Raw genomic sequence first — 27,973 nt, forward strand, 5'->3', positions numbered from 1 at the left:
TCTTGCACCTACGATATAGGTGGATACCGAAGCACGGTTGGCTATATTTGCTATCGTGGAAAAGAACCATGGGGTAAAAGTAAATCAAGGCCGGGCAGAGTCTATGGTAGGTTGAGTCATATGATTTCGTCTGTGTCGATTAAGGACCATACCATTGTTGGCGCTTCTGATAAGATTGAACGCATGCCTATCACTTAGCTGGCCAGATAACTCATTCCGACCGAGAAGCCGAGTAGCTCAACTCAGGTCGGGCCCCATTCTATTGTGCGCTCCTTGCGAGGAGCCAGACTGAGCCCAAGGGCAGGCTAGGCCTGAACGTCCTGGCATTTGGTGTCCCTAATTATGCGGCGCGGTACGAACCCATGAAATGTGTACCTGAGTTGTACCAAAGGTGACCCAAGGCAACTAATGATCTAGTCTACCTAGGCTTGTGTTAGGAATAAATTCCCAGCTAGTTAAAATCGATTCAAATCGTCGTCTCTCTCGGATAGTGAGAAGCTTGGCTAGTCCCAATATCGTATTAATTGTACTATAGAATATGATGGTTCAAATGAACATGAAATTACAATACCTGCTATGGTTACTATTGTATGCTATTAAAATGATATACCAAATGTTTGGCACAGGATAGTTGCTAATTTAGAGATGGATAGTCATAATTAACTTGATAATAGAATTATAATTGTATAATTTAGTTAATTTCTTTTTATGCAAAATGTTGTCAACCTACATCCACTTATACAGCCTTGCATGATCCTTGGAGTCATTTTATTTCTGGTTTATGATGGGTAAGTCTAGCTGAGTACCTTCTCATACTCAGGGTTTATTTTCCCATTGTTGCAGATGGCACTGTTTATCATGATTATTGCAAGAGTTGCTTCTATCCCATTGTGGATGAGGAGTAAGCCTTGGGCAGGCTTCTTTATTAACCCCTCTACATGCTTTTATGGACTGTGATCGTATGTTGGCACTGTATCAAACTATGTTGGCAAATGCTCCTTTCAAACTTAATTTGCTTCCGCTTTTATCCATTAAACTTGGTTTGTAATAACTTTGTTTCATACTCTGATGATGGAAATGTATCTGTGAACTTTATGTAATATGTGACATGTATGTTGAATCATGTATGATCTTGGTTGTTGTAAATCGTTTATCGAGACCCATCGTGGTACTCGATGGACTACCAGGTTTATATGGGTTCAAGTATGATAGTGCGACCGCTTGCAGGCTACCATTGTACTTGTACTCTTATAAATTGGTTGGTTCTGCAATAACCCCAGAGATTGAATCCCCTCTAGAGAGATGTCATAACAGAGAATACTTGTACAGAATGGTGAAAAACATACGCGTCGTCTATGGAAAGAAGAATCCAGATAGGACGAACAGATATAGAAGCATACCTCCTGTCGAAGGCAAATGTTTCAAGAAACAATCGATCTTCTTTCAGTATCTGCCTTATTGGCTAGACTTGGAGGTCCCCCATGCCATTGATGCCATGCATATGCAGAAGAATGTCTTTGAGAGTCTCATTGCTACCTTGATGGACACAGGCAAGTCAAAGGATGGTCTAAAATCATGGAAAGACATGGTGCAGCTAAACGTGATGCCATAGCTTCACCCGGTACCTGAGGCTAATGGAAAATACACTCTGCCCATGGCATGCTTCAACCTAACACTAGAAGAGAAGAGAGCTATATGCACTTTCCTGAGGGGGGTCAAAGTCCCAACTGGGTTTTCAGCGAATGTGAAGAATCTAGTGTCGATGAAGGACTTGTCAATAACACACTACAAGGCTCACGATTGTCATGTGATGCTGACAGTGTTTCTACCTATTGCAACCAGGGCTATAAAGCCAGAGTTCTTGAAAATGGCCATCACCCTCATGTGCTACTTCTTTTCGAAGATCTCATAGAAGATGATTGGCAAGAAAGAGCTGAGTGACCTACATGAATTTGTGGTGGAGACACAAAACCAACTAGAGATGTGTTTATCTCTGGCTTTTTTTGATATAATGCCACATCTCATGATTCACATGGTTCATCAGATACAGGTGCTGTGCCCTTGCTACTTGCAAGAAATATGGTCTGACGAGCGGTTCATGTCGGTTCTAAGCCGATACGTGCATAATCAAGCATACCCAGAGGGCTCCATGATAGAGGGTTACAGTACTGAAGAAGTCATCGAGTGCTGTCAAGAGTACCTAAAAGTACAGAAAGGGATTGGTAAACCCAATTCTCATCACAAGGGTAGGCTGGCTAGGAAGGGCATCAGTGGTAGAAAAGTGTTCATCAACCATGATTACAAAGAAGTGAGTTGGGCGCATTAGAGTGTCTTGCAGAGTACACAATTGATGCAATCGTACATTGATGAACACTTGGCTATCATTATAGTGAAGAGAAATGGTCGTTCAGATGATTGGGTCATGAAACAGCACAAGCAATGACTAACTACATGGCTAAAGGACCAAAACATACCACCTGGAGAAACCATAGACTCTATTACCATCAGTAGGTTGGTGGAGGGGCCATCGAGCAAGTGACATGTTGGAAAGCTTATGACATCAATGGGTACAGGTACTATACCCATGCAAAGGATAGTAAATATGTGAAACAAAACAACGACCTTCGAATAGAAGCTCTCAATGGAGTGGGGCAAAAGATTCAATACTTTGGCATCATTGAAGAGATATGGGAACTTGACTATGGAAGTGATACAATGGTGGCCCTATTTCGATGCTGTTGGATCAAACAACACCAACTGAACAAGATTAGATTAAGAGTCCTAGACCTCGAGAATCTAGGCTACCAAGATGACCCTTGGGTGCTCGCTTCACATGTCGCACAAGTTTCTATATGCCTGACCCACAAAGTAACACCCCCCCAAAGAAGAAGACAAAGCATGTGGTTGCCTCCGAAAAATAGCTCATTATTGGAGTTGATGGCGTGGATGATGTTGAAGCTTAAAATAACTACAATGAGATACCGCTATTCATAGACTTTCCTAAGAAGATCAGTGTTGTGGAAAAGAACCTGCCCAAAGACATATTGACATAGGAATGAAAAGGTGTCAAGGAAAAAGTCATTACAACGGGCTAGTTAGTTGTTGAACACGGAGTGTTTGTCTAAGTGTGTGTGTTTGTAAGACTTTATTTATGCATGTGTGTGAGACTATATATTTATGTATGTATGTGAGGCTATATATTTATGTATGTGTGTGAGACTACATTTATACATGTGTGTGAGACTACCCTTTGCAACATCAAGATGAACCTATTACAACATCTACTCTATTACTACTAAAACAGTTGTAACATGTAGACACTTGAAACATGCACTTATTACTACTACAATATATTTAGACTACTATTAAAACACTTAAAACAAGCACTTAAAAATTTATGAAATGAAGAAATGACCAAAATAAAAGTTGGAGATCTTGACGAGTTATACAACTTTTATATTCATCACCTTTACAGCTGAAATCATTTAGTGATTGAAAATCAGATTTGAAGTTGTTATTTTCTAAAATTCAAATTTTGAATTATCCAAAATTAGTGATAAAGATAGATGACCAGACTAAAATGATAGAGCATAATTTTAGAAAATTTTAGGAAAAAAACCATCACATTTGGAGTTAGTATGAGGGAGAAAAACTAGTTACAATTTTCAGCCATAGATTAAAAAGAGAAATCACACTTGTTCATCACTGATCATTAAGAACACCTGAGGAGGTAGGGATAAAGCCTTAGCTTGTAAATTTTGCTAAAGCTTTGCCTATGTTACCTCTGCTAACACTTTGACCTATCGTATATATAGGTCCCCCTGAAACTTGGAAAAGACGATGTCGACGTCTGTGACATCTCGCTGGACAAGATAGAGTAGAGGAAAGGAGAGTAGAGGCAACAGCTATAGAGACAGACATTGAGGCCTCTGCTCCACAACCTCAAGACACAACCACGAACATGACTACCAAGCCAAAGAGGAAATGAGGGGATAGAAAAGCAAACCAATATCTAGATAAGGCATGCTATGTGATAACGGAGGTTAGGCAGGCAGGGGAGATCCTTGAGCCGAAGGAATTCAGAGGATGATTCCGTAATACGATCGGGGCCCTAGTAAGAGATAAATTGAACCTAGCAATCCCTAACTAGAAAGAGGTACCAGAAAACAAAAAGGATGAACTATGGGATAAGCAGCTGAAGCTCAATTTTAGATTTCCGGAGGGTAAGCATGAACTGGTAAAAAATGCTTTCAAGATCATGGGAGAGTCATTCCGACGTTGTAGGTTGGAGCTCAACAAGAAGTATACCCAAAAGGGGTTAACTCCCTTCAACGAGTTTAGCAACATAACTCATAGTCAATGGGAGGAGCTCATGGCTCAGAAGACTTCACTGGAGGCATTGGAGCTTAGTGTCCGTAACACCGAGCTAGCGAAGAGGAACAAACACCACCATCATCTAGGCCCTGGTGGCTACTATGCCAAGAAAGAGTAGTTTAGGAAGATGGACAAAGAGGCTGTAGCTTCATGGTATGTTCTATGATGAGTAACATCGGCGCCTATAGGAGACACCCCTTAAAGGTAAGTTTGAACCTCTTCACACGTAGAATAAAAACTTCACGCATGATATGAAATACTAAACCGAACTTGTTCTCTTCTAGTGGAAAGAAGAGAAAGAAATGAAAAGATACCCATACAAGGACGACCAACTCTTAGAGCTCGTCGGTGACCTTTGCAACTTCATATTAGACCAGATTGTACACGTCAAAGGCACCTACCATGACCGAGATTCTGACTTAGGTAGAAATCCTCAGTACCAACACCTTCGTGAGACTGAAAGACTAGCTCTAGGCCGTTGATAACAATGTGTATGAAATTTGATATTGGTCTTACCTTGTGGGACGGTTTGAGCTTGTGGAACGAATTAGACTTGTGAATTATATCTATTTAATGATGGATTGTATATATTCTTGTGAATTAGACTTGTAATGGTAGTTTATATAATGCTCTTGTGCTTGTGGTCAGAATTGAATTATATATGTTCTGGTCAGATTTGAATTATATATGCATATATATATATATATATGTTCTGGTCGAATTTGAATTATAAATTTGATTTTTTTTTTGAAAAATGTATTGTAGGGGTGGTTCTAGACTGAACCGCCCCTACAAACAGGTATTATAAGGGCGGCTTGTACTACGGCAACCCCTACAAATCGATTTTGTAGAGGCGGCTGGTTTGTAGGGGCGGCTGATAACACCAGCCGCCTCTACAAATTGATTTGTAGGGGCGGTCTAGGAACCGCCCCTACAAATGCATGATTTGTAGAGACGGTATGGTAGGGGCAGCTGGCCGAGCCGCCTCTACAAACCATTGCCAGCTGCTCCTACAAAAGGTTATTGTAGTAGTGTGGGGGAGGGGCTATAACACCCTAGTGTCAAGCATTGCATTTGGCATTTGCATTTCATGAGCACAAGCATCATCCATTCATTCATGACCATGCACATATGAAATTTCATTTCATTCTTTATACATTATCACATGTGATGTTGATTAGATATATACATATACTTGTAATATTGTATGGCCAATGTATGAAATGGTTGTGAGGTCATGAAAACACCTTAGACACATCTAGGATGGTAAATGGAACAACTTTTGTATTCATGACATGGACCAATTTTGCTTCCAAGTGTTGGTGTACTTTGAAATGTCATTTTCATGATGCTAGTTTGACCGAAGTTGAACAATACCTTAGAGTGTTTGCATGGCTCTATGACCTAAATAAAAGTTGTAGCTCACATCAAGGGTAACAAACTTTATTTCAGGATCATGAGCTGAATCAGTGTCTAACTTAGTCAAATAGGGCTCACAAAAATCAACAAAATGTTGTTTTGAAACTTAGAAAATTTTGCTAAGTCATGTGCTGACTATAGTTTCAAAGTACTCTACTTTGGAGCTTTGTAGATTGAAAACCATTGTGAATTAGGCCAAACTCCTTTAAGCATTTTTGTAGTACTCACTTAGCTCTACAAATTTGATTAAGGAAGTTTTCAAAAATTCACCACGGATTAGGAGTTATAGTCACAAAGTCATGATGTCAGTCGGGTTCAACGGTGTCTGAATCGGCCCCGCGCGCGCCACCTGGTCATCGTACGCCGATGCCGGACTCACTGGTCAGGCCAACATGGGCAACAAAGCCATGCGATGCTGTGCTAGAGCAAAGCCACCACACACCGTACCATCGCCACTGAGCTCCACTGAGCTTGCGCGTCACCATCGTAGCACCATTCCCCGATAGCTCACGCACATCGCCCCGCCATTTCCCTCTCCACCTCACTGACCACCCATCGCCTTAGCCCGAGCCAAGGTAAACGCCTAAGGGCAAGTCCATCATCGTCGCACCCTCGCCCGAGCACCACCGAGCTTGCGCTCGCTATGGTCATGCTCTAATGAGCCATCTCACTCATGTGTTCCGCTTGTTAGGGATAGTCTAGGGTTAGGGTTAGGTCACACCGCTGGCCGTTAAACCAACACCGGCACACCGGTGCTGAAACGCCATTGCGCATTGCCTTGTTCATGCCGCTGTGCCGCCATGCATGTGGCCAAGCTTCGCCGCCGCTCCACCCTGACCTAATCCATGCCGTAGAGCTTCGCTAGGGATTATAGATGCTGTAGCCACGCTCGCCTATCCATGCTGTCACCGGGGATGGCTGGAGTACCACCGTGCACCGCCACTGAGCAACCATTCTCGCTAGCGAGCTATCTCCGGTGATCCTCTGTGCAAACCTAGGGTACCGATAGATACAGAATAGGATGGGGAACACGTTGGTGCCGACCACGTTGCTAGTGACCTCGCCGTCGGCGAGTTCTCGCTGGTCAAAGCTAGCCTCTGCCTTTGTCTCTCTGTCGTGTGGGGTCAGTTGACCTATGGGGCCTAGTCGTCAGCACCTCTATAGTGTATACGCCGGGTGCACCTAGCATTTAGGGTTTAGTTGTTTTTGAATTATTTTCATGGATTTGAATACAAACTTCAAAAAATCATATCTGGAGCTAGAAGTATCCAAATGGGGTGAATCAAATTTTTTTAGATTCATCAAGAAGTATACTATTTGATAAAAATATGAAATCTATTGTTTAGGGTATTTTTCTAGGAGAATTAAATTGAGCAAGATATGTGCTTTTAAAGTAGTTTCTATCCTGTAAATTGCATAACTTGAGCTAGGAAGGTGATAAAATTGTGATTCCAATTTTGTTGGTCTTGTGTTCACATGCTCTAGCTAGGATAAATATTAAGCCTACAGTAAAAATAGTTGTAATATGGTCTTCCTATTTAATCTTAATTAATTGCTAGATTCTAGTGAAATTAATTAGGGTACAAATACATAACATATGATCATACACATTTTTACACAATATTCTTATGCTAGGATGAAAGTAAGAAAAATATGAAATCTATTTCTTGACACTTTTCACTATATAAAACTATTTTTGCTAAAATAAGCATATGTAACTTGTGCTTTTTATAGAGGTAGCTATACTTGTCCAAATGCCGTGAAATTTGCATAGTAGACTACTAGGGTAATGTGTAGCCTACTATAATTTTCTTGGAATTTATTGAGAACTATAAATATTTACTCTGTAAAACACCTCATTATCTAAGGAAATTAATAAATGAATATAAATAAATTAGTTAGGATTAACCATGATATTTTATGTGGTGTATGTGATGAATATAATCTATTGATACTATTAGTGAGGCTTAGAAGTAATTGTTTATAGGCAACTAGTTAATTATTGCTTTATAATTCAACTAGATGATTGCATGTGTAGTTTCTGTTGTGGTGATGATTCCATGATGATAATGATCCTTTCTGTAAAACTTGTTAATAACAAAGTTGTAGATAACTTACTTATATACCTTGTGTTAAATTTTCATAGTCATAGGCCTTATGGTTTAAGAATTATAGCTGTTAGAAGTCTGCTGGTAAAAAGGCTTGCCCTCTAGACAGATCTGAAAGATTGAATTCTTTGACCTAGATAACTGCTGAATCACATTAAGACGATTAAAATAAAGTTGTAGGAAATTTCATAATATTTCCATAAAGTCCACAACCATATTATTTAGATATGTATAGCTCCAGTTATGGTCAAAACAAATGGCTACTGTCTTGTAGTCCAGAAAATTGCTTAGATGAGAATTTGTTTAGTTACTAGAGAAGAGATATGCATCTACTCAGTAAAATAAGATGTACCTTGTTATCACGTTAATACAATGCTGTTGAAAACACCTATGAGAATGCATTTCATCATACCCCACCATATCATATATGTCGTTATATATGCATCCATGATATCTTATTCTATGATCATGCATATAGGATTGTCCGAGGGGATAACTCTTTTAGAATTCAATGAAGAAGAAGAGGAGGAACAGCAGGGGACACCTTAGGCCATAGCTCCAGAAGGAGAGGAGCAAACTCTTGAGAACCTCCCTAAGTGCCCGAATCATAGACCAACCTCTTTCCTCAAAGCTAAACCCCAGAGCATTCTAAGTCTCCTATGTTTTACAAATCTTCACTTGAATCCTTTTATGTTTGATGTATTAGGTGATAAGAGTGAATTGAAACCACTTGATGCATAGAACTATCTTATCTAGATATATACACCTTTAACCCTGTGTAGGTCTAGGATCGAATACATACTTAGACCAGTCGAAGTTAGGTGATTTTCTGTCACCTGCGAGATATAGGTGGATACCGAAATATGGTTGGCTATATTTGCTATCGTGGAAAAGAACCATAGGGTAATATAAATGGAGGCCAAGCGAAGTCTATGTGTAGGTTGACTCATGTGAATCTGTCTATGCTGATTAAGGACCGTACCGTTGTTGAGCGCTTCTGACATGATTGAACTCATGCCTCTCACTTAGCTGGCTGGATAACTCATTTTGACCATGAAGCCGAGTAGCTCAACTCAGTTCGGGTTCCGTTCTGTAAAAGTGCGCACACTGGATAGTAGTAAGGATATGTGGAGAGCCAAACGTGAGCCCAAGGGTGGGCCGGGCCTGAACGTCCTGGCAGCTGGTTGTCCCTGATTGTGCGGCGCTGGGCGAACCCATGAAATATGGACCTGAGTTGTACCAAAGGTGACCTAAGGTGACCGTTGATCTGGTCTGCGTGGGTTTGTGTTAGGAATAAATTCTCAGCTGGTTGAAATCGATTTGAATCACCGTCTCTCTCTGACAGTGAGAAACTTGGCTAGTACCAACATCATAGTAACTGTATTATGGAATGATGGTAATGATGAACATGGAATTATTATACCGGCTATAGTTACTATTGTTATGCTACTAAATGATATACCACATGTTTGGCACAGGTTAGTTGCTAATCTAGAGATGAATAGCTATAATTAACTTGATGACTAAATTATAAAATATATAGTTGAATTAGTGGCTTTTTATGCAAAATATTGTCAAGCTAGCTCCACTTATAAAGCCTTGCATAATCCTTGGAGTCACTTTATTTTTGATTTATGAAGGATAAATCTAGCTGAGTACACTCTCATACTTAGGGGTTTTATTCCCATTGTTGTAGATGGGACAATTTATCATGGCTATTGCAAGAACTGCTTCTGTCCCGCCGTAGACGAGGAGTAAGCCCTGGGCAGGCATCTATTATTAATCTCTCTCATATGCTTTTGTGGAAGTGTGATCGTGAGCTGGCACTATATTTAAACAATGTTCTAGATGTTGGTTTCAAACTTTTAATTTTCTTCCGTTACTATCTTACCTGAACGTGGTTTGTAATGACTTTAATTCGTACTCTGATGGATGAACTGTATTTGTGAATTTTATTTAACGTGTGACACGTATGTTGAATTATGTACGATCTTGGTTGTATGTTGGTTGAATTGAGACCCTTCATGGTACTCGATGGACTATCGGGTTTATATGGGCTCAAGTATGATAGTACGACCGCTTGTGGGCTGCCATTGTACTTGTGCTCTTATAAATTGGTCAGTTCTGCTACAGCTGGTTAACTTGAAACTATCAGCTCGTAGGTCTAAAGCGAGAGCCATCCCTTCTCTGCATGCAATGGATTCCATCACCTTTGGGTCAACTATTCCCCGAAGGACCAGCGCCGAGGCTCCCATAAATCGACCATCCTCATCTCTTGCTATTGCTGCCACCGAAGCCGTGGATGTGTTCTTGGATAAAGCCGCGTCAACATTGATTATAACAACACCGGAAACATAGTTCCCCGCCGGGAACCCGGCGTTATCCCCGTGGAAGTTTCCCACGCGGAAGTTCTCCACGGGTGGGCTCTCGGGTCAATTTGGAAGCACGCGACATAGGTGTCTCGGCCCCGTGGGAGCCGGGTTTTCATGGGGAAACACGCCTAGCCTCATGACACTGGGCGACATTCCCCGTCTCTCTCCATCTCGCAACTCATGATAGTGACACTGCCACCCCTCCTCCCTCGCCTCGACTTCTCCTCTACCATCGCCATCGCGCTTCGGCACCAGCACCTCCGTCTCCGCAAGTGAGCTCGCTTCCACCCGCATCTCCCTACACTGCCTCTAGGGTTTCCTAATCCTATCTCCCCACTTTGCATCTTGTAGATCTTGGGCGTCCCGCTGCCATCTGCCCACCCTCCCTACGGCCGCCCGTACGGCTGCGCCTCCACATTAGGTGCCTCACTTGTGATGGCGACAATGGAGGGAAGGAGGAGGGGGAGGCCGAAGCACCCGAGTCGCTCTTCGCCAGGGAGCTCCAGCGGCGCGTGATGGCGCATGGTGCCAACATACCTGCGGGCGCTAAGGAGGCTGATGCACTGGAGGCCTTGATGAAGCGCGGGGTTGCGGCCGCCGAATTCGAGCGTGGCACTGCAGAGGACGGCCAGCGGGAGCTTCCATGGAGCTCAACACCGAGGGCCTCGAGGTGCGCTTGATCTCCCCCCCCCCCCCCCCCCCCCGCTTTCTCTCAATCTCTCTTTTCTATCTCCCACGCTCGCGCGCCATTTTGATGTGGCAAAGTTGGCTTTTCCTGAGCTGGAAGATTATCTTTTGTAGCACGGCGAAGTTGAATGCGGCTAGAATTGGATATGGTGTTGTTGTACTAGTAATTGAAAAACGGAAACCAGGTCATTGGTAGCTTTGAAAAGTTCCCAAAGAACTCAAACAAGATGGCTATCATAAATTAGCCAAATTAACAAGGTAGACAATCTGCCCTTCGATTTTATTTTTTATTATCAGTCCATTATGTCTGGAGTGACTGTATTTGATATGATGATAAATGGATTAGCTTGGTTTTCTGTTAGATGGTTTGATATGATGATAAATGGATTAGCTTGGTTTTGTGCTGGTTTGATATGATGATCAATGGAGCTATTTTCATATAAAATTTTGTAGTTAGTTGCAGTGTGCTTAGTTGAAGCAATTCATGATCTGAGAAGCTCTGATCTCTTGAGGAAGGAGTACTAATTACAAGGCAGTTTGATGTGTGTGTTATTTAGAACACAAGCAGTAATAACCTGTGGAGATGAAGAGGGCCAGCTCCTTTTAGGAAAGAGTTCTGGTTTGCATATTTTCCTTCTCGAAATGCATGTCTGCTATGGCATTCCAGATTTTCTTTTTCTTTTTGAGTTTCCATTCAGTTTTTTATAATAGTGATTCAGTTTTTTTAACTTGTTCGCCATCAGGCTTGATAGTAAAGCACCTTCTAACTTGATAGTATGACTGTGCAGTGCGTTCGGTTTAAGTTATTAGATACTGTTTAATTGTCCTTTTCTGTATGTACTACAAATTGAAGTTGCAAACTTGGCTAGCAAATTCCAAGCTGTAGTAATTGCATGGCTGGTAGGAAACTGTTTGGCTACCCAAATTGTTTGGGTAGCTTTTCTGATTCTATCTCAATCTGCCGTTGCACTATAATAACAAGTGAATTACGAAAACAAAAATGCATATTTATTTACCTCTGTTAATTATTGAATAGATATTTAACTTAATTTAGAAAGGCATGTATACAACATGCTACTGCAGTACTCATTTGGTTTGGTCCTTGCTGATTATTTTGGTTGATGTATTTGGATGAAGACAAGTAGCATTGAGCATGAAGCTAGTTGTGTATTTCATTTATCTTAGTCTGAACTGATTGATAGACATAGACATCATGAGAACAATCTCCTTTTACCTATGTATATGAGAGAATTCCTTATTTGACACCAGACAAATGACTCGTTCCTTTTTTGACCCTCAAAAAATTTTCGTTCCCTATTTGACACCGAGTTCATCTTCCATTCCTTATACGACACTCCGTTCGATTTTCCATCCACGAACCGTTAACTGCCATGCGAAAAGACGATTTTACCCTGTGGGCCCCACCACCCTTCTCCCTCCTCTCCTCCCTCCTGTCGTTCGACTTGGAGCCGTTCGAGGTGCCGGACTTCCCGGTGTGCGCGGTTGTCAACAGGGTGACTTCACTCGGGTTCTTCTAGTGGCCAGGGATGGAGAGGTTCCGGCGAGAGACGCTGGAAGCCGAGGCTACCGCTGACGGCCTGCTCGTCAACACGTGCTCGGCCTTGGAGGGCGCGTTCGTCGAGGGCTACGCGGCGGCGCTCGGCCGGAAGGTATGGGCTGTCGGGCCGCTCTGCCTCACCGACACCGACGCGGCCACGATGGCGGGTAGAGGCAACCGCGCGGCGATGGACGCCGAGCACATCGTGTCCTGGCTCGACGCGCGGCCGGCGGCATCTGTGCTCTATGTCAACTTCGGCAGCATCGCCCGCCTGTTCCCAACACAGGTCGCCGAGCTCGCCGCCGGCCTAGAGGCGTCGCGCCGGCCGTTCATCTGGACGACTAAAGAGACCGCCGGACTGGACACGGAGTTCGAGGCCCGCGTCAAGGACTACGGCCTCGTCATCCGTGGGTGGGCGCCACAGATGACCATCCTGTCGCACCCCGCCGTCGGTGGCTTCTTGACGCACTGTGGGTGGAACTCAACGCTCGAGGCCATCTCCAACAGCGTGCCGCTGCTGACCTGGCCACAGTTCGCCGACCAGTTCCTGAACGAGGCGCTGGTCGTGGACGTGCTCGGCGTCGGCGTCCGCGCCGGCGTGAAGGTCCCGGCCACGCACGTGATGCTCCTGAATCCCGGGGACCCGCTGGTGGTGCAGGTCGGGAGGGACGATGTGGAGAGGGTGGTGGCCGAGCTGATGGACGGCGGGCCGACCTGCGTGATTGGACTTGGACGGTACTCTGTAGGGATTTATAACACAAGCGAGGCTGGAGGTGTGGTGGTGCTCTGCGACGGCTATGGCGACAATAGTAGCAGCAGTAGCGCGAGGCGGCCAGGGAGAGGAGCCGTGCTTGGCTGCTTGCTAATGCTAGTCCTTGCTTATCGGGGGAGAAAGTGGAGGGAGGTCGTCCAGTTTTTTCTTGGTATTTTATATTTTGGGGACAAGTTTTTTATTTGCAGCTGCAGTATAGTTCAAAAAAGTTGCAGCAGCTGTAGCAGATAGAGAGCGAGCAGAGCAGATCGTATTTCCGTATTTCTCTGTCATCGGCAGGCCAAGGCGAAGGAGCTCGCCCACAGTAAGGTGGCCGCGGTGACCAAGGGCGGTTCGTCGGACATAGACATGAAGAACATGCTCCGGCATGGGAGAAGGGTGGTGGGGCCCACAGGGGCAAAATAATCTTTTCGCATGTCGGTTAACGGTTCCTGGATGAAAAATCGAACGGAGTGTCGTATAAGGAATGAAAGATGAACTCGGTGTCAAATAAGGAACATAATTTTTTTTAGGGCCAAGAAAGGAACGGGTCATTTGTCTAGTGTCAAATAAGGAATTCTCTCTATGTTATATGTATTTTTGGCCATATACAAGTGCATTTTCCAGAGCCAGACGTGTCATGAGAGATCATCATTTTCATTATTTTTTTGTTACTGCAGATGTCTCAGTGGAAACAGTGCATAATTTGAAATAAGTCTGGTATGAAACTGTACTACTGGCGTCCGGACGAGTTTATTAGGGACCCAGGTAGTGAGGTATGAATCTGTAACACTGACATCCGGGCAAGGCAAGTCAAGGGATCACTTGTGACATATGAATCAGTACTACTAGCGTCCGGGCAAGTTTAGGGAACTCTTTAAGGCCTTGTTTGAATGTAATCAGATTCGCATCAATCCATATATATTGAGGTGGATTGGACTGGAAGTTGAACTCAAAACTATGAATTAATTTCCTAAACATATTTGTGGATTTAGATGAATACGATAACATCCTAAACATATGTCTCCTCGGAACTACCAAGCAATTTCCTTATGTACCAAAATACATCCCGTAGGTATCAGTCTCTTATTGTTCCAGGATCAGCCGTGTAATCTTAAGCCGAAAGCTGTAGGACGTCAATTCCTTCGTGGCACCACTTTGGTTTCTACAATCTTCTGTCGTTACTCCACGATATAATCAAGGGCTGTGACTTGTAACTTGTAAGCAAGCAGGCTGGTATAATAAGAGGGCACCGTACTGATCCGTTGCTAAAGGCTGTAAAGAGCTCGAGCAAGTTGCCGATCATGGCTGCTTACTGGATCCTGCATTTGGCACTACTCCTCCTATCCATCACCTCTCAGCAGGTTCTCGCGGCGAGGCCGCAGGACCGCCATACCATCAGCGTCCAGTCTCTGCTGTCTAGCTCGATGTGTTCTTCGGCATCTGCTGCTCCAGGTTAACTTGTGTTTTAAAGTCTCAGCTGATCATTTTAAGAAAGATTAATTAATTTGTTCCTCCAGTGTCTCGTCATGGAGCAGCTGGAAGCACCCTCCAAATCGTCCGCCGCGCGTGCCTGCAAACCGGCGACCACGAGATAGTGCCGGACCACCACGACACTACTGCCATCCTGCACCGAGACCGCCACCGAGTCCAGTCCATCCACCGACGCCTCACCGGGGCGGAGACCACAGCCACCAGCATCCCCGCCCGTCTCGGCCTCGCCTTCCAGAGTCTCGAGTACGTGGTCACCATCGGCATCGGAACCCCAGCGCGCAACTTCACGGTCCTCTTCGACACCGGCAGCGACCTCACCTGGGTGCAGTGCCTGCCGTGCCCCGACTCCTCCTGCTATCACCAGGAAGAACCCTTGTTCGACCCGAGTAAGTCTTCCACGTACGTCAACATCTCGTGCAGCGCGCCGGAGTGCCACATCGGTGGCGCCCAGCAAACCAGCTGCGGGGGGACCTCGTGCCAGTACAGCGTCAAGTATGGTGACCAATCTGTGACTCGGGGTAGCCTCGCCGAGGAGACTTTTACTTTGTCGCCGCTAGCGCCGCCTGCCACCGGAGTCGTGTTTGGGTGCAGCCATGAGTATATTTCTGGCTTCAACGACAGGGACATGGGTGTCGCCGGTCTGCTTGGTCTAGGCCGGGGCGACTCGTCCATCCTCTCGCAGGCACGCCAGGGCAACAGCGGAGGCGGCGTGTTCTCCTACTGCCTCCCTCCACGCGGGAGCTCCACGGGATACCTCACAATTGGCGCCGCCGCTCCTCAGCAGTCGAACCTGTCTTTCACGCCTCTGATAACCACTATCTCTCAGCTGAGCTTTGCGTACGTGGTGAACCTCGCCGGCATCTCCGTCAACGGTGCGGCCGTGCCTATACCGGCGTCGGCTTTCTCCCTGGGGGCGATCATCGACTCCGGCACGGTGGCCACGCACATGCCGGCCGCCGCGTACTACCCGCTGCGCGACGAGTTCAGGCGCCACATGGGCGGTTACAAGATGCTGCCGGAGGGGTCCGTGGAATTTCTGGACACGTGCTACGACGTGATGGGGCAGAACGTCGTGACGGCGCCGCGGGTGGCGCTCGAGTTTGGTGGCGGCGCGAGGATCGACGTGGACGCGTCTGGGATTCTATTTGTGTTCCCGGTAGCAGATGACTCAGGGCCATCCCTGATGCTCGCGTGCTTGGCCTTCGTGCCCACGAATTCGCCGGGTCTCGTCATCGTCGGTAACATGCAGCAGAGGGCGTACAACGTCGTGTTCGATGTGGATGGAGGGAGGATTGGATTCGGACCAAACGGATGCAGTTGAGTCATTGAGTGACACACATAACTGACATGCTTGAGCAAGGAAGGAAGATAATTCCACGAAATACATGCAAAATTTATGTATGTTTATTAAAACGGTTTGAACTGTTGCAGCTTCTACATTTTTTTTTGCGAGTATTTGCAGCACCTACATACTAGCATATCACATTATCGCAGTCATGCGACTGTTCAATAAATTAAGTCTTTAAACTGGTAAATAATGTTGGATGTTTTGAAAATAAAGGTAGTGTCTTTGGGGATTTGCTTTTTTTGAATGTGAATAGAAAAAAAGAAAAATTATGGGAGAAGTAAGCTAGCTTGATTATATATTATTATAACAATGAAGTACACGTAGTGCGTCTAAGCACACGAAACCGTGAAGACATTGCGCTGTCATTCCATATTCAAGGCTGTCCCATTCAAATTGAACCACATCATATACCATTAATTCATGTTCCATTTGGTTCAAATTTAACCACACCATGTATTCGTCTTTTCATTTGGTTCAAAGCTAGGAACCAAACACAACCTAAGACACGGCTCTATGAGCCATGTTGGTGATGCAAAGTTTTGCAGAAAGCCTCAGTCACTACCATACTCCTTGAGTTTGCCGAGTGCCCGAAACACTCGGCAAAAGACAGAAAACACTCGGCAAATGATTCGCCGAGTGTAACACTCGGCGAATAGCACTCGCCATAAACAGTGCCGGCAAAGCCAACTTTGCCGAGTGCCATTTATCGGGCACTCAGGCAAAGTTTTTGCCGTGTGCTGTTTGGCTCTCGGCGAAAAGAAACGGTCATAATGCCGTGAGTTTTGTGTCTGCCGAGTGTCGTCTTCGGGACACTCGGCAAACATGTTGTTTGCCGAGTGCCCAAAATCTTGCCCACGGCAAAGCTGGGGACACTCGGCAACCTAGGTGTTTCCGGTAGTGAGTAAACAGCACAAGACAATGAGCTTGTTGTCTCACGAGGATGACACCATCATATGTGCTTTGAGGTGTACACGCCAACTGAACCCACGTTGTACCGGCAAGGCAAAGGGATTCAGCTGCAGCGCACGCGAGTAAGCCTGAATCCATCCCGACACCATATATGTGCCTCGTGCGCTGTCCAGCCGCGCGCGAGCTCTCTGTGCCTCTGCTCTGCACACCCGAGCTCTGGCTACCAAGAGCACCTGTTGCGGCGATGGATCGGAAGGGGGCGGTCTTGGGTACGCAGCCATATATGCAGATGGGAAGCCCTCCTCCTAGCACGGCTGTAGGCCGTGATCCAAGGAGACCATCATGATGGGTGGAGCCCTCGCCTCCACATCAGCGGCCGAACGCATCACCGGTGGGTGGCCGGCTTCCAGGCCAGATTTGCAGCGGAGGTTGCAAGAGAGGGATAACATGCTCCTCAATCATGAGGACAGGGACGATCTGCTCTTCAACTTTCCACGGACGTGACGGCGTTCTATGCCTTCACGTCATCCTTCCGGTGCGCCTCCTGCATGGATATGCCCGCGAGCTATGGAATCGGTGTCCTGGTAAGCATTCTCAAAATTTGGAGCAACTTTGTTCCATTGATTGGACAGCCTCACCCGAGCACTTGGAGAATCGTCTCGCCCTCATGGGCAGCCTTCTTCCTCGACAACTTCGCCGGGCTAGCCAGTGCTCCTCTTCTTTTAGCCCGTGCTCCTCTTCTTTCTCGTGCTCCTCACATGTGCGTGCAGCACTCATCCCACTTGGGATGACTCCATTCGTGAAATTTCTAGGGGTGAGTTGAACCCTCATCTAGAGGGTATATTGTCTAGTAGGATGGTTATGTCTCTAACTGTCTTCAAACCAAAGTACCAAACACCATGCGAAGGTGGAATTTCCATCATCCCATCTCTAGAACAAAACACTAACTAACACTAAAGACTACGTCATTCGGAAGTGGACTATATACGGTGAATATACTACAAATGGTGCCTAACTAATATTCCCTCAATTCGAAATTATAAGACATTTTTGCTTTTCTTGACATATTTGTTGACGTTTGAGATGATCCAAATCATACACCAGCAGGGCTAGCATGCCCAAGGGGTTGCAAATAACCCACAATACAACAAGAACGTGAGCGAACCGACGAAACCGATCTAGAGATCGTTTAGGCTTGTTCTATGCGTAGAAAACTCCCGAACACCTCCTGGGATGACCCGTCGGGGAGAAGCATGTGGAGGGTGTCCTAGGACTAGCAAGGCCGCCTAGAACGCTGCCATATCTCAGAAGGAGACGTGACGAACAGCAAGATAGAGAGGAGAGAGAGAGGGTAAAAGGGGTTTGTAGATGTGTTTTTGATGATTAAGAGTTGGATCCTTCAATCGGCCATGATCCTCTTATATATATAGAGGGGCGGTCTTATCCCAATAGAAAACATCTTCAGATCGTGATCTCTAAATTTCCTATGCGAAAATACGTCCAAATCACGATTACAAAAGAGTTTGGGTCAGACTTGTACAGTCAAACCGGACTAGCCGGAAACCGGCTAGGGGCCGGTTTTATCGGGCACCGGTAGGGGCAAATCAGCTACGTGCAGGGAAACCAGCCTGGCCAATTCCAAACCGGCCAGGCCGGTTGTGCTGTGCTGCAAGCAGGCAAAAACAGCTAGGCCGATCGGCCAGCACTAAAGGAGTGCACGGCAATAGGTGGTCAGGCACAGGAACCAACCGACCTGGCTGGTTTCCCAACCGGCCAGGCCGGTTTAGCAGGAAACGTTGCCGATTTCCTTCTTTCTTTCTCCGGATTTTTATACAATATTTCAAATATATTTTTTGTAACCATATTAATTCAAGAAATATTGTCTAAAGTTATTTCATGCTTCCGGATCAATTTTAGTTGTCAACAATATTACTTTTGCTATATATCTAGACAATAGTGTATATCTAAGTGCATAAAAAAACTACATATTTATAAATGTCAAAGCGTCTTATAATTTAGAATGGACGGAGTATAATTCAAAGACACTTTTGCCAAGTTAAAGGTCGTGCCAATCTAGAAAGCAGTGGTTGTTTAAGCTAATAAATGAGGATGGAGTCTGGCAAGACCTTGTACGAAGGAAGTACTTGTCTAACAAACCACTAACCCAAGTACATCATAGGCCCGGGGACTCACATTTCTAGAGTGGCCTTATAAAAACTAAAGATGATTTCTTATCTTGTGGCACCGTTCTAGTGCAAAGTGGGGAACAAGTACGATTCTGGAATGATGTGTGGTTAGGTGATAAACTTTTTAGTGAGATTTAACCTAGCCCATTTCGAATTGTGAGGTGCAAAGATGATACTGTGGCAAACATCCTTAGATCTGTTTCACTTAACGTGTCTTTTAGACGAGGTTTGGTTAATACAAATCGAGTGGCTTGGCTCGATCTAGTGTCAAAAGTAGTACAAGTCCATCTCACAGATGACAAGGATGTTTTCAATGGAATCTCACTAAGAATGGCCTGTTCACGGTCTGATCCATGTACTCAACTTATATCAAGAGGGTGTTCCCTCAGACAAAAGTCCTCTCTGGAAATTAAAGATACCACTAAAAATTAAGATTTTCCTGTGGTACCTAAAAGAGGAGGTAACTCTTACGAAAGATAATTTAGCCAAGAGAAATTGACAGGGAAGTGTCAAATGTTGTCTTTGTAGTTCGGTTGAAACTATTCAACATTTGTTCTTTTGACTGCTACTTTTCACGCTTTGTTTGGAATACTGTGCATATCACATATGGAATTCAACCTCCCGCTAATTTCGCTAATATGCTAAGTTCCTGGCTACATGGTTTAAGCCTAAAACTTAGAAACCAAATTTTGCTAGGAGCCACTGCACTGTGTTGGTCGATTTGGTTGAATAGAAATGATATGGTATTTAACAAAGCTAAACCTAATACATCGATGCAGGTAATTTTCAGGACGACGTATTGGATATGACAGGGGTCCATGTAGCACAAAGAGGAGGAGAGACTACTGTTCTCTAAGGGATGCAGAAGATGGAAGACGCTAATCATGGCCATCTTCATGAGGTTCGGCTGGAACTTAATAAATCGTATTCAAGCCTAGTGTTCTGCTTTGTTTATTGTGCCCACTAGTTGGGCTGATTTTTATTTCTTTCCTTGGATGTGTAAACCTTATGGCATTGGTGTTTTTCTGTGACTATCAGCTGTGTATCATCTACATATGGTAGAGGCTGGAACTTTATTCCATTATCTAAAAAAATGTTTTTTCGCTTGGATTCACGTATATTGGAATATTCCGACTACAAATCTATATCTATCTATCTATATCTATAAAAGAGCCAACAAATTGAAAAAAAAAATCATCATGCTAATGCCTCTTATCCATCCCTTATTGTCTCCATAAGATGTATTTTGAGCAAACGGTCGAAAACAAAAAACTTCCTTCTCCCTAATGGCTTCTATGATTCTATCCGCCCCTTTATTTTGTTTTTAGGATGTATTTTGTAATTACAATCTAACTCTAAACCTCCCGACAACACGATCAGGCACAGCCAAGTCGGAAACTCGTCCGGCACAAGCATGTCTGCCGGCAAAACAAGCAGCCAAGCATGGTTTTTTCACCGGCGATTTCCTTTACCGGCTTCGGCTTCGCCACACCTCTCGGTCTCGGGTCTGCACGCCTACACGTTGGTGAAGCTCAGGGCCGTCAGGCGGGCGCAGGGCATCTCCATCAGCCACTTTATCGACAAAGGGCCGGTTCGAGGAGCTCGCAATAGTACCATGAAGCCTAAGGAGTAAGGAAGTTCTACATTATTCTTTTTTATATATAATCATGATGATCCCAATGTTCAGCCGTTGTGAAGCTTAGTTGATTTATTAAATAATATGACAATGATAACCTGCCTTGCAAGGTCTATATGTCTAGATCTTGCGTATTTACTGCTTGTGCATGTAAATTTTATGACCGGTCAATTTTGATTTGGCCAAAGTATTCTTGGATGCAAAAAAGAAACGGTTGTTGTTTAAAGTTGGTATATTCTGGGTAGTAAATATAGAAGCGTCAATCAAGTATAATATACAATCTGTTCGTTTGGTCGTATTTGGCTTATAAGCCATGGCTTATCAGCCAACGAACAATATTTTTCTCTCATACCAAACTAGCCAACAGTACTTTCAGCCATGGCTTATAAGTCAAACTAGCCCAAACGAACAGGACAATAATAAGCTCAGTTACTCAGTCGATTAGCCAATCAGCAACTTATGGTCCTCGGAGATATATGCTTTGTTTCCATGTTAAAGCAATGTGCAAGGATCCAAAATTAAGCTGAGGCCTACCGGGATCTAGGTGAAACCGGTATATCAGATGTTAAGTTTGAGTTGTATATGTAATGATAAATAGGTGCATCATATAATATATTAGTCCCATAAAGAACACTGACATTTTATTTTCAAAATAAATTTGGTGGATTAAGGGATGGTAGTTGCTACTATACCATTATAGTCAATATCCTTTTTTCATATATATTTATCTTTTCAACCAATATAATATAAACTCGTGTGCATACGTAATTTAATTAGTTCTTAATACCTGATCATTACATGTGAATGTATTATTTACAAGTTACAACTTTTTAACATTGGTTAATTTAATTTGTTTTCTTATTGATTGCATACAAACTCTCTCAAACAAAAATATAATATTTTAAGAAAACAATCATGATGTATAATTAGCAAAATAATTTAGAAATCACATCTTACTTAAGCATCAACAATCTTAAAGCTTTTTTTAATGATACTAGCACTGGTAGAGAACCGAGCTTTACTCCCGGTGGGGAACCCCCTCTAGTCCCGGTTCCCCACCCGGGAGCAAGCATCTGGGACTAAAGGGGGTCCTTTAGTCCCGGGTCAGGAACCGGGACTAAAGGAGGACCTTTAGTCCCGGTGGGTAACACCAACCGGGACTAAAGGTGCCTCCTGACATGCCACGATGCCCGGCACCTTTAGTCCCGGTTGGTAATACGAACCGGGACTAAAGGTTTTTTTCTTTTTTCTTTTCTTTTCATTTTTTTGTTTTCTTTTCAAAATAGGTTTTCGAAGTCGTATTGTACGCTGCTAATTATACATTTATACGCGCATATAGTATGTTTCGGTTCAAGCACAATGAACGTATTAAATCACATAATTCAAGCATAGAAATATATATGCATGCATGCATCATATATATATTTACATGCATGCATGCATATGTGTATTTTACATTATATTATTTCATGTGCATATATTACAAAAGATTGCATTATAGTTGTTGTGACATAACAAGTTTCCTCTCATCCTCTAGCTGGGCTTCAATGGCAGTGTTGGGTCGAAGTAGAACTCGCCCTTGGAATCGATGACCTGCTCATTAAAAAATCCGGCTATAGACTCTTGAATTGCTTTGATTTGGTCTTGCCGTATGACCTTTTCCTCCAACCATCGAGTCTACAGGTTTGAATTAAAGGAAAATAAATTAATATATGTACATATATATATATAAAGACATAGTAACACAATTAATAATAATAATTAAATGAATATATAGTGTATTTTTAACGTACTTTGAGTCTCTCTGTAGGAGTTCTTTGGGAGAGCACCTTGATAAACTTGCAAACATAGTAACCACAGTAGTTGTTCCCCTGTTCCTGCCTCAGACACCACTTTACGAGAAAAAGATTTGTCATCCAATCTGGTGATCCGGTGAAAGCTATATGTTTAATTAATAAAGATGATGCGATTCAGGGGACTTACTTTCAAAGGGATTACATTCAGTGGCGCTTTGCATTTTTCCATGTGTTGCTTCTCAATAAAGGTTTTCCAAACACTGCCCAATAAAAAATTTGCCACGTCATCAGATATAGTTAATCATCATGTTTGTGTGTATATATAGTTGCTAGAGATTCCGAAATTACCTCTGGATAATATCTATCATATCTTGGTAGTCTTGTTGTGGTTTTCTCATCGAGTCATAGATTATCAAGTGACTTTTCACCAGATCGATGTCCATCAATATCCAGTGATTGCTGCATGTGTTTATAGGATATAACGCATAACACTCATTAATTAACTAGAATCAACATATGAGCCATTAAGGCTATGATCGACATGATTAACAATCACTTGAAGTTATAGGGAAAGAGTATATCCTTCTTGTGGCGTTGGTTCACTAAGAAGTTCATGATGTTACTCTCTGACTCAGACTTCCAATTAGTCTTTGGAGTAATTGGGTCTTTGAATACTATATGGGGATCAACAAAACCAATTTCATTGCAGCCTTCCTTTCTGAGCTCTGTCATTGTAAATCTGCATATATATAGTACTTGTTAGGATAATTTATATGCATATACACACATATGATGAGTTTAATAATAGATCGAAAGAATTATTACTTACAGGCAATAGCAGCTAATGATAACTTTGTCCAGAGAGGTCAGGTGGCATAGTTGATGAAATTCTGCAAAGTCAACATACATAACATCATCGCCACGGAACCAATGTTCGTCTCTAATTCTGACACCAACGCAGAAGTCTCCACTGGTAGACGCCTGCATGTACCACTTGTTTAGCAGGTACATTTGCGTCCCCAGATCAGATAAGGCTTGAGGGTTGTATAGACTCTGGCCTAGTACAAATTTTTTCTTCCAAATATCAACCTCCGCCGCACTCTCAATGTTTCCATCACCAAACATCTGGTAAAGGTCGAGACCAGTCTCATCAAGAAATTCACCAAGGTGATCCAAATCGATATCCGAAGGTATGTTTGCCTGATGCATTAATCCTAAATTCGAACCATATTCATTACCAACAACTAGCGGGGGGATTGATTGGTGCGCTTGTTGTCCAAGTTGGGCAACTCCTTTCCCTGCCCGCTTCTTTTTCTATGCCACCTCAATTGACTTGGTGAGAGTGCGGTCATAGTCTGATAACGTTGATTTGGACGGCTTACGAGATTCCCGCTGTTGTTGCTGGTAAGAAGGAAGGAGGGAACACCAACTCAAAGCTGACGAGACATTGAACCACATCATTCTGTAGTTTAGCTAGATCAGTTGGATCAATTGCCTTCTGAGAAATTGCATTGAGGAATGCACATAGCTTCACGGTGGCTAGATGTACATTTGGAGATAGAATTCCTCTTAATGCAACTGGAAGTAATTGCGTCATGAGAACGTGACAGTCATGGGACTTTAAGTTACAGAATTTCTTCTCTAGCACATTTATAATACCCTTTATATTCGAGGAGAATCCAAATGGTACCTTGATGTTGTTTAAGCATTCAAACATGATTTCCTTCTCCTCTTTGCTTAGAGTGTAGCTAGCAGGACGTAAGTAATGGCGTCCATCATCTGTCTTCTCTGGATGCAGGTTGTCTCTTTCTCTCAAACAACGCAGGTCCTGTCATGCTTCAAATGTGTCCTTAGGCTTTCCATACACACCCATAAAGCCTAGCAGGTTCACACAAAGATTCTTCGTCAGGTGCATCACGTCGATCGAGCTACAGACCTCCAGGACTTGCCAATAGGGTAGGTCCCAAAATATGGACTTTTTCTTCCACATGGGTGCGTGACCGTTAGCGTCTTTCGGAATAGGTTGGCTTCCATGTCCTTTTCCAAAGACGACTTTCACATCATTGACCATATCGAGTACATCCTCACCGGTTCGGTTGCGAGGCTTGGTCAGGTGGTCTGCCTTCCCTTTAAAATGCTTGCCTTTCTTTCTTACGGGGTGATTTGCAAGAAGAAATCGACGATGGCCAAGGTACATGACCTTTCAACATTTTTTCAAGAATACACCTCTAATATCATCGAAGCAGTGTGTGCATGCATTATATCCCTTGTTTGACTGTCCTGAAAGATTACTTAGAGCAGGCCAATCATTGATTGTTACGAACAACAATGCTCGCAGATCAAAGTGTTCCTGTTTGTACTTATCCCACACACGTACACCTTCTTTATTCCACAAAATGAGAAGTTCGTCAATAAGTGGTCTCAGGTACACATCGATGTCATTGCCAGGTTGCTTCGGGCCTTGGATGAGCACAGGCATCATAATGAACTTCCGCTTCATGCATAACCAAGGAGGAATGTTGTATATACTTAGAGTAACAGGCCAAGTGCTATGACTACTGTTCTGCTCTCCAAAAGGATTGATACCATCTGTACTTAAAGCAAACCTTAAGTTTCTTGCGTCATTTGCAAACTCCAGAAATTCTCTGTCGATTGCTCTCCACTGGGACCCATCAGCAGGGTGTCTCAACATATTGTCTACCTTACGGTCTTCTTTGTGCCATCGTAACAATTTTGCATGTTCTTTGTTTCTGAACAGACGTTTCAAGCGTGGTATTATAGGAGCATACCACATAACCTTGGCAGGGATTTTCTTACGCGGACGTTCGCCCTCAACATCACCAGGGTCATCTCGCCTGATCTTATACCGCGACGCATGGCATACCGGGCATGCATCCAATTTCTCGTACTCTTTGCCACGGTATAGGATGCAGTCATTAGGACATGCATGTATCTTCTCTATTTCTAGCCCCATAGGACAGACAACTTGTTTTGCTTCGTAGGTAGTGGCGGGCAATTCATTGTACTTCGAAAGCATCTTTTTTTGGATTTTTAGTAACTCTCCAAATCCCTTGTCAGATACACTATTCTTTGCCTTCCATTGCAGCAATTCTAGTGTGGTTTCCAACTTTTTCTGCCCTGCATCACAAGTTGGGTACAACAATTTCTTGTGATCTTCTAGCATCCGCTCGAACTTGATCTTCTCCTTTTCACTTTCACATTCTCTTTGTGCATCACGAATGACCTGACAAAGATCATCAGCCGGCTCATCTTCTGCGGCTACCTCTTCTTCAGCTTCTCCCAACTATCACTAAAAGAACTAAAGCTAAAATACATTTCAGGAGCACAAGGATTTCGCGACTAATCTCAACTAAAACAGACAGATCCCCCGATTGTGCAACATCTTTGGGCTTCTTCGGCTGGATCACTGCCTCATTAGCCGCCGTATCTGCCTGTTGTGCAAGATATTTTTGCACGAGTTCAACATACTCTTCCTCCCAGTAGAAGCCTGAACATCGTCCACTGCCATCCCACTGAAATTAAAACAAAAAATTAGAACTTTAATCACAACCATCATGAAAATAGGTATAAACTAACCATAATCATTAAATACGATAAAATAACTCACATTGCGATCCGGACACTTGTAGAAGATACGATCCTTGTTGGGACCCTCCTTCTTCACTCGGTACTCCATCACAATCTTCGTCTCATCACGACACTTGCCGCATGGAATGAGAGGAAGGCCCGGCCTAAGTCGCTTTGGAAACCCATGAGAGGCCGAGGACCCGGAAGCAGTTGCCATCTACTCTCTATACTCATTTTTTAATACACTATAAATTTCTCCTTTTATAAACAAATAAAATCAACAAACTATAAAATTATCTAGCTCCTCCTTGACGTCCGTTACCGCTCGGCAGAGAACATGCTCGCCGAAATGAACACGGTCCACTAGTTCAACTAGTACGGATTTTCTATAATTTTCTAACTATTTTCTAAGTTTTTCATTTCATAAAAAGTTAAAATAAAAAGTACGGTGATTGACAGACTACTGCGACGATATCGGGACATGTGAATAAATAACCATCCGTACTAGTTGAACTTGCTTACGTGATCATCTCGGCGAGCATTTCTCCACCGGACGGCACCGTACTTGGTCAAGGAAGAGCTCCGATTCTACGAGGAAGGGAACACGGTCTCCCACGATCGTTGTCGCTCTCCCTCGTAGAATCAAAGCTCCACCTTGATGTCCGTTACCGCTCGACAGAGAACATGCTTGCCGAGCTGAACACGGTCCGCAAGTTCAACTAGTACAGATTTTCTATAATTTTTTAACTATTTTCTAAGTTTTTATTTATATATACTACGTTTAGGTACGGTGATTGACAGACTACTGCGACAATATCGGGACATGTGAATAAATAACCATCCGTACTAGTTGACCTTGCTTACGTGATCAGCTCGGCGAGCATTTCTCCACCGGACGGCACCGTACTTGGTCAAGGAAGAGCTCCAATTCTACGAGGAAGGGAACACGGTCTTCCACGACCGTTGTCGCTCTCCCTCGTAGAATCAAAGCTCCTCCTTGACGTCCGTTACCGCTCGGCAGAGAACATCCTCGCCGACCTAAACACGGTCCGCAAGTTCAACTAGTAAGGATTTGCTATAATTTTCTAACTATTTTCTAACTTTATATTTATATATACTTTAACCTTCTTTCATGTAAATATGCAAGCTTGAAGTGATTTTGAGCTCAAATTGCTTACAAATGAAAAAAACCACAATAAAGAACCATAAATATATATAGTGAACAAAATGGCATAAGAAAATGGTAAAAAATGAGAGTATGAGATTGGTAACTTTTACAACTGAAGAATCGACGGAGGAATCGAAGAAATCGACGGAGGAATCGAAGAATGGATGGAGGAACAATGGAGGGAGGGAGGAAGCAAGAACACTACTGCAGTGAGCTTCAAAATGTGCTGAGCTCGGGCTCGGGGAGGAAGGAGGAGGCGGCCGATTTATAAAGGAAGAACATTTAGTCCCGGTTGATGGATCTAATCGGGACTAAAGGTAACTTTCCAACCCCGGGCGCAGCCACGGCCCGGGAGTAGACCTTTACTCCCGGTTGGAGCCACCAACCGGGAGTAAAAGTATACCTTTAGTCCCGGTTGGTGGCTCCAACCGGGACTAAAAGTCCCTGCCACCTCTGTCTGGCGCAGTAGCCGTTGGGCAGGGACCTTTAGTCCCGGTTGGATCCACCAACCGGGACTAAAGGTATCTCTAGTCCCGGGCGCAAAAAATCCCGGAACTAGAGCCCATTTTGGCCGAGGAT

The 27,973-nt window shown here is 43.8% G+C and overlaps 2 protein-coding genes across 2 annotated transcripts; both read left to right on the forward strand.

Annotated features, from left to right (window-relative positions):
- The first annotated feature begins 12,507 nt into the window (after window positions 1-12,507).
- Window positions 12,508-13,695, forward strand: LOC136531630 (UDP-glycosyltransferase 73C4-like). Its single transcript, XM_066524278.1, has 2 exons — window positions 12,508-13,365; window positions 13,570-13,695. Exons 1-2 carry the CDS (start codon window positions 12,508-12,510, stop codon window positions 13,693-13,695), a joined length of 984 nt encoding a protein of 327 aa, XP_066380375.1.
- An 878-nt stretch (window positions 13,696-14,573) lies between these two features.
- On the forward strand, window positions 14,574-16,084 carry LOC136531631 (aspartyl protease family protein At5g10770-like). The gene is made up of 2 exons (XM_066524280.1): window positions 14,574-14,724; window positions 14,808-16,084. The coding sequence occupies exons 1-2, from the start codon at window positions 14,574-14,576 to the stop codon at window positions 16,082-16,084; spliced, it is 1,428 nt and encodes a 475-aa protein (XP_066380377.1).
- Window positions 16,085-27,973: the final 11,889 nt, after the last annotated feature.

The sequence above is a fragment of the Miscanthus floridulus genome, unplaced genomic scaffold (assembly GCF_019320115.1).
Source record: "Miscanthus floridulus cultivar M001 unplaced genomic scaffold, ASM1932011v1 fs_394_3_4, whole genome shotgun sequence".
Classification (NCBI taxonomy): Eukaryota; Viridiplantae; Streptophyta; class Magnoliopsida; order Poales; family Poaceae; genus Miscanthus; species Miscanthus floridulus.

What these genes read in the sequence shown, in the direction of transcription:
- LOC136531630 (XM_066524278.1), top strand. Translation starts at nt 12,508, where the DNA reads ATGGAGAGGTTCCGGCGAGAGACGCTGGAAGCCGAGGCTACCGCTGAC. An exon ending in GGCGGCCAGGGAGAGGAGCC is followed by an intron (nt 13,366 to 13,569) that starts GTGCTTGGCTGC and finishes TGTCATCGGCAG; the next exon opens with GCCAAGGCGAAGGAGCTCGC.
- LOC136531631 (XM_066524280.1), top strand. Translation starts at nt 14,574, where the DNA reads ATGGCTGCTTACTGGATCCTGCATTTGGCACTACTCCTCCTATCCATC. An exon ending in TTCGGCATCTGCTGCTCCAG is followed by an intron (nt 14,725 to 14,807) that starts GTTAACTTGTGT and finishes GTCATGGAGCAG; the next exon opens with CTGGAAGCACCCTCCAAATC.